The 7,808-nt window shown below is 31.6% G+C and overlaps 1 protein-coding gene across 1 annotated transcript; it reads left to right on the top strand.

Moving 5' to 3' along the window:
• The first annotated feature begins 4,063 nt into the window (after nt 1–4,063).
• On the top strand, nt 4,064–7,569 carry LOC139884925 (shikimate O-hydroxycinnamoyltransferase-like). Its single transcript, XM_071868896.1, has 2 exons — nt 4,064–4,575; nt 6,517–7,569. The coding sequence occupies exons 1-2, from the start codon at nt 4,135–4,137 to the stop codon at nt 7,402–7,404; spliced, it is 1,329 nt and encodes a 442-aa protein (XP_071724997.1). The 5' UTR covers nt 4,064–4,134; the 3' UTR covers nt 7,405–7,569.
• The last annotated feature ends 239 nt before the right edge of the window (nt 7,570–7,808 follow it).

Below are 7,808 nucleotides of genomic sequence, written 5' to 3'. Positions count from 1 at the left end.
TATAATTTTAATAATGTTAATAATATTAATATTAATAATAATAATGAATGTAATATTAGTATATCAACTAGAATTCAACTTGTAATTACATTTAATATATCAATGTTACAATTTATTAATTATATCATATAACGTTTACACTTTAAAACTTAATTTAATATAATTCTTTTATGCGCCAATGTTTATTTTAATTTCCTTAAACTTTATAAATAACATATCTTAATATCGCTCGAATCAAATAAACAAGTGTTACTATCGTCTACTTAACTAATCATATATACTTAATATTCATAAACACGTTTATGTAAAGTATCATATATCTAATACCTTGTTAACGTTTTCAATTACTAAGTATATATTATATATACATATCTATATTCACATAAATGTTCGTGAATCGTCGAGCATAGTCAAAGGGTATTTGATTACATGAATATAGATTTCAAACTTTCGAGACTCAACATTACAGATTTTTGCTTAACGTGTCGGAATCATATAAAGATTAAAGTTTAAATTTGATCGAAAATTTCCGGGTCATCACATCAACTATCAAAATCACTTAAGATAATCGAACACCATTATGTTGACTAAAGGCCAATTGAAAACCAACCTAAACTAAGAACACAATCACTTGAAATTCCCAATTTAGTTGTCTAGATCACTTAGAGTGTTGAAGCACAAATTGTTTCACTACTCGAATCACTTAGAGAGCTACACAATCTATGTAATCAAAGTAAAGCCTAAATAAATGCATATCAATGGATCTATAGCTAACACAATAACACTTGCTCATGTATTTCATTCAAACAATTTTATTCAATGAATTGGGGCAAAATCCTTACACTAGAGATTCATAGATAAGCAAACACAATCAAATTAGCCAAGCATGGCTAAGATTACACTAATCATAAGCATTGAATCACAAATAAACATCATATTAATCTATTACAAGTATTCAATTCAAAACTAGATAAATAAATGTGGAGATTACAACCCAATTGACAAAACTAGATAGATCTAATGATAAGACTGCTTGAACTTTTGCTTGATCTTCCAAATTAGCCTTAATCTTCACTTGGATGATGAAATTAGGGCTTGACGATGAAAAATCGTGCTAAAAACTGCACCTCTCTTTCTCTTGAAACCCTATTTCATGCCCTTTTATACTTTGCAAAATTTCTGTACTAAAAACAGCGAGGTGCGCCGCACCTATAGGAGGTGCGCCGCACCTTATAACGTGTAGGTGAGGTGCGCCGCACCTTAAGGGTGGTGCGCTGCAACTTATAACTGAACTCCTGATCTTCAACTTCTGAATTTGAAATTTGGCTTTTTAGTGTTAAGGTGGGCCGCTTTTTGGATCTAGTGCGCCGCACCATTGTACAGCACTTCCAAAATCTTCATTCTTCACTTAGAATTGCCCATTTTGCAATCCCTTTTCACTTTGGATCATGCCCTGCACTTTGGTTCACTAAATAGGCTAGGTTTTGGTCAATTTTACTCCAATTCGAGCTTTAAGCCTCGAACCGACACTTTTGCGCAAACATACAACTTTTGGGCTCAATGATCCTCAAACCGAATGAAATGAGGAAGATATTGCGAGTTAAAACGTGTGTAATTCGAGCAATATCAGTTATATATGATTTGTTTTTGCGTCAAAAAATATAAAATAACGTCACACGCGCCCTACATAATTTTACACGAATAATGTCCTAAACAGGACTCAAACCCATGACCTCAAGGTCAGAGGAGCTCCTCGATACCGCTAGACCAAATACCCTTTAGTATAAAATTCTCTTTTATGATTTGGTTTTTCGTCGAAAAATATAAAACAACATCACAAAGTTTTTGACATTAAAAGCGTCAAAAGGAAAACACAATGACACTTAAAAGTGTCAAAAAGTTGATAATACTTAAAAAAAATTGATACCATATTTTTTCACGTTTCACCATATTTTTCCACATTTCTAACTCATATTCACATTTTTAGACGTAAAAAACGCATTTAAAAAGCGTTAAAAAGTACAATATTATTTGCAGTCAAGGCTGCAAAATTCGCTATTCGGTGATTAATCAGTGATTAATCGGATTGTATTTTATACATATAAAAAATAAATTTCAAAAATTATATGTGTAATATAGAAGAAAACTATAAATATAAACTTAAACTTCAACATAATTGTCTCAAATTGTTCATTTTGTTCGAAAATTCTAAAGTTCCAATTTAAATTAATGTTAAAATGTTGACCAATAGTGACTCTGACTGACTTTGATTATCAAATTCGATTTTCACCAATCAATTGACGTTGACCGATTAGTTAAACGGATTTTGAAAAATTGATACGAATTGCTTTTAAAATAAATAACCGAGAATTAATTGACGATAATCGAGTTTTTTATAACAGAGTGTTTGTAGTTAGGGGTGTGCACCATTTAGTTTCAAACCGAATAAACCGAATATCGAATCGAATCCAAACAAAAAAAATCGAATTTTTCAAACGGTTTTCGGATCGATCGAAACCGAAACCGGATTCGTAATTCGATTTTTGGTTTTGAAAATTTTAAATTTGGTTAACCGAAAACCGAATTAAAAATCGAATTCAAATTAATTATATTTTAAAACATATTTATAATTATAATATTTATATATTTATATTATATTTGATGTATTATTACATATTTATTAAATAATAAAAATGTTATATGCCATATATACTTAAATTAATTCTACAACCGTTATTCCTAATTTATATGTAAGTTTATGCTGGTAGGAATTTTTATTTTTAGTGATTTTTGGTTTTAACCGAATTCAAATTCAGTTTTCGGTTCGATTTTGGTTATGATTTTGATATTTAAATTTGGTTTCGGATTGGTTTTTAGTTTTGATTTTATAAGTTTCAAAATCGAACCGAATAAACCAAAAAACTAAAAATCGAACCGATGAACACCCCTAGTGACTCCAACTAGATTTGTGATTGGGTGTTGATATTTCCACTTTTAGTTTTGATAAATCCACCATGATCATGTTTTACTGGTTTGTACAGTACAACAACTTAATGCATGAAAGTAAGTGGATATATCAAATTTACAAGTGGATATATCATTACCCTTTGTGATTTGTTATATTACTAGTTTTATGAGCCCGTGCGTTGCACGAAAGCTGTAAAAATTAGTATTCGGTAACGTTAGTATTCATACTTATCAAATGTAAAATATATATACAATGGAAAAAATCCATTTATTATCAATAACATTTGTATCGAAAACATTAGTATTAAATACTAACGCATAGATAATGAGCCCGTCCGTTGAAACAATTTTATGATTATTTGAATATGAATCTTACTTATGAATGTTACGGAAAATATTATAATCATATAAATTTAGATAATTAAGTGATATAATTAAGATAATAAAAATAATAGTTATTATTATTGTTATTATTATTATTATTATTATTATTATTATTATTATTATTATTATTATGTTAGGTATAAGTATTTAATTTAGATAATTATTGGAGTATTTTATTTACGTATATAATATTTATAAAATTAAGATAAGATGATTATGGACTTAATATTTACGTATATAATATTTATATTTATAATATTTGTAAGATGATTATTATTTACGTATATAAAGCATATATTTAGTTAAGGAAGAGTAATTCTGAGTTATTTTAGGGAGTTTTAATTATTTAATTCAGTTTAATTAAGGAAAATAACATGTATGATTATTTAATTCAGGTTAATTAAAAAAATGACACGTAATATTATTTAATTCAGATTAATTAAAAAATTGACACATAGGATTATAAGCACGCACTTTATAATAATGTATGTATAGATGTATAGATAGATAGATACTCCGTAATATAAACAAAAATCACTCAAAATTCTAATCTTAACTACGGAATATCATTATAAAATAGTAATCGTACTAACTAATAAGCTGGCTATACATTTTGGCATCTTCTAAAATGTACACCTACCACCTCTTACAACATATAAATACACACACCCCTTTACATAAACCTCTGTCAATATTCATAAAATAGTTTTTATTCATATTCATTCATATAAAAAACTTCACTTTCTTCATCTCATTTTCCAAACCCCTACCTACCCACTTACAATGGTGAATGAAAACGTTTCAAAATTAATGAAAATCAATATCACTAAATCCTCATTTGTACAACCTTCAAAGCCTACAGTACTATCCTCCAACCACATATGGACTTCTAACTTAGATTTAGTTGTTGGTAGAATTCATATTTTAACCGTTTATTTTTACCGTCCAAATGGCACTTCAAATTTCTTTGATCCATCCATTATGAAAAAAGCGTTAGCTGATGTGCTTGTTTCTTTTTATCCAATGGCCGGAAGATTAAGTAAAGATGATAATGGTAGAGTTGTAATTAATTGTAATGATGAGGGTGTTTTGTTTATTGAAGCTGAGTCAGATGCAACGTTGGATGATTTCGGTGAGTTTACACCGTCTCCGGAGCTCCGGCAACTTACGCCTACGGTTGATTACTCCGGTGACATTTCATCGTTCCCGTTATTTTTTGCACAGGTATGATATGCTTTTCTTGAGCTCGACCGTGTTTTGTGAATATTTACACTTTTGGTTCTTCAACTTCTATTTTTTCATTATTGGTCCCTAGTTTACATAATTTCTTGCTTTTGGAACTTTTTAGTCTAGGATACTTAAGTTGGATTTTTCTTTTACTAATCGTGATTCATTTTTCATTACAATGTGTTTAAGTTCAATAGAAGTTGATTATTTCTCACTCTTGTTTAGATGTGCATTAAGAATGACTTATGTGTGCTAGTAGTGCTAGATGAGTTGATGGAATTAAGACATCAGATTCAGATATGTATAAAAAGATTTGAATTATGTTAATATTGAAAATTTGAGGGCTACGAGGTGTTTGGATTGAGGGACTTCCCTTTGACTTATATGCATACATTTATTTTTGTCCATTACCGATGTGGTATAACTTCCCAACACTCCCCTCACATCGAGGCGTGGAACGGTTGTAGAGATGGCGGCAAGAAGAAGGCCTGACTCAATCTCTTTGTAGCGACAGGCGGCACACTCATGGGGTCCTGACTCGGACTCGCTGTAGAACAAACCGTCCACCTAAGCTCTAATACCATAACAGAATTGACAAATCGTATAGCCCAACATGTATAACATATAAGTTCAAGAGTCCATCTTTTTCTAAAAACAATCGGTGATTCTAAAACAAATTGGTGATAGAGGGACTTCCCTTTGACTTATATGCGTACATTTGTTTTTGTCCATAACCGATGTGGGATAACTTCCCAACAATTTTAGTGTTTGATAAATTAGATTATTTGATAATTTAATAAGTAAAAATTACTAAAACGGACATTCATAAAAATTATTGAATTACTTAAAGTTAACCTAAAATATCGAATTATTTAATGTCATTGATGTCGTGATAAAATTGATTTCTAATTTTTACTAACCAAACACTAATTTCTGATTAATTACAATTTGAAAACGTGATTATTAAAAAATCATCATTTAAACGCAACCCCAAACTCTTCCCAAATGTACTAATTTGTTACTCCGTATTATAATACGGAGTAATTTGTTGGAAGTACTTATTTGTTTACTTTGATACATATAATATATAATAAATCATATATATCGAATATATGTCAACATTTTACTTAATATTTTATCAATTATTGTTGGGTAATTTGCAATTTAATGTATAATAATGCATGTTAAAACACAATTATGGTCCTTATGTTGGGGTGATTAGACTATTTTTACTACCATATCTTAAGAACAAAGCAACATGATGTGAATGTACCAAAAAAACATACATGGACCATTTATAATGTCTTCATTTTGTGTTCCCATCATCTCATTTGGAGCATAGTAAAAAGACAACATATTGGTCAACCATATATATACGTTATATTTATTTATAGGTTTTACTTGTATCTATCAAAGCAAGAAAAGCACGAGGTGTTAGGTATAGAAATCCAATTCTGTATCTAACATCATACTCCAAATTAAACCAACTCTGATTAGAAATAGTTAACCACAAATAAAGTTTTTCTCCTTTCAAGCTACCAGAAAGGGGAATATTTGTGTACTTTATAATAATGGGCCTGTTATAGTAGGGGCCCATTCTATATAAGAAAGTTCGTCTGGGCTCTATAAATCAATTATGGCTATGTGAAGTTGGATAACGTTTTTACACCATTCAGTTGGGGACCTAGAAAATTATAGAAGCACATTAGTTACAAAAGTGTGAATAAAGAATTGGGTGGAACTTGAATGTTTATTTTGACTTTTTAGAGCACAATAATAAATAGGGTTAACTAGAGATTTAAATACTCCCAAAACCAGACTCATTTATTGCTCAAATGGTTGATGGTTATTGGTTAATCACTTTTCTGGCTGTAATTCAATTTGACTTTCAAAAGTCAATCTTTTTTAATCTAACCATGGTTGATTTGTGGTAAACAGGTAACTCATTTCAAATGTGGAGGAGTTGGGCTTGGTTGTGGTGTTTTTCATACACTTGCAGATGGTTTATCTTCTCTACATTTCATCAATACATGGTCCGACATGGCTCGTGGTCTCTCGATCGCAATTCCCCCGTTCATTGACCGGACACTTCTTCGTGCACGCGAACCACCCACCCCCATTTTTGACCATGTTGAGTACCACCTTCCTCCGTCCATGGGACCCACCTCACAAACCACCAAATCCCGAAAGCCGTCCACAACCATTTTAAAGCTTACGTTTGATCAAATCAATGCTCTCAAAGCCACCACTAAGAATGAAGGCGGCAACACAACTTATAGCACGTACGAGATCCTGGCGGCTCATTTATGGCGGTGTGCTTGCAAGGCTCGTGGGCTCCCTGAAGACCAACTGACCAAATTGTATGTTGCTACAGATGGACGGTCCAGATTGAGCCCCCAACTCCCACCAGGCTACCTAGGCAATGTTGTTTTCACCGCCACACCAGTTGCTAAATCAGCTGACCTCACGACACAACCGTTGACCAGTGCGGCATCTTTGATTCGAACCACATTGGAAAAAATGGATAACGACTATCTGAGATCTGCAATCGATTACCTTGAGGTGCAGCCAGATTTGTCTGCTTTAATTCGTGGTCCTAGTTACTTTGCTAGCCCAAATTTAAATATAAACACGTGGACACGGTTGCCAGTACATGATGCAGATTTCGGGTGGGGCCGGCCAGTGTTTATGGGACCAGCAGTAATATTATATGAGGGCACCATATATGTTCTACCAAGCCCAAACAATGATAGGAGTATGTCATTGGCAGTGTGTTTAGATGCAGATGAACAACCATTGTTTGAGAAGTTCCTGTACGACTTTTAAAGAATTTTCAGTTTGTCTCTTCATTAAAATCTAATGATTTTGTGGAATACAAAGAGGGAATATTGTCATCTTCATTTAAATGTAATGTCCTCTTCAGTTTGTAAGGTTATTTTTTTATAATTTTTTTCCTGTTTTTTGGAATATAAGGAGAGGGAATATGGTCATATGGTATTTTATCTTCTTGGATGTTCATTTTTTTTTTTTTTTTTTAAAAATTGGTTTTACTTTTCCAACAGATGTTTGAGTCAATGTTAGCCAGACCATTTGATTAAACAGTTGTTGAACCATGAGTCCTAGCAGTGGCGAAGCTTGAACGTAATGGTTAGGGGTGAAATTGTCTAATGTGTTATATGCTTTTTAACAAGAAAAAACGTTGGAGGACACAATTGCATACTTTACGCAAA

The sequence above is a fragment of the Rutidosis leptorrhynchoides genome, chromosome 1, assembly GCF_046630445.1.
Source record: "Rutidosis leptorrhynchoides isolate AG116_Rl617_1_P2 chromosome 1, CSIRO_AGI_Rlap_v1, whole genome shotgun sequence".
Taxonomy (NCBI): Eukaryota; Viridiplantae; Streptophyta; class Magnoliopsida; order Asterales; family Asteraceae; genus Rutidosis; species Rutidosis leptorrhynchoides.
The sequence above is the reverse complement of the archived record's forward strand: the minus strand, read 5'-3'. Positions and strand labels throughout refer to the sequence as shown.

Bases quoted from the DNA above. Each gene is read 5' to 3' on its own strand.
- LOC139884925 (XM_071868896.1), top strand. From the start codon at position 4,135: ATGGTGAATGAAAACGTTTCAAAATTAATGAAAATCAATATCACTAAA. The intron at 4,576-6,516 runs GTATGATATGCT...TGTGGTAAACAG, and splicing joins TCCCGTTATTTTTTGCACAG to GTAACTCATTTCAAATGTGG.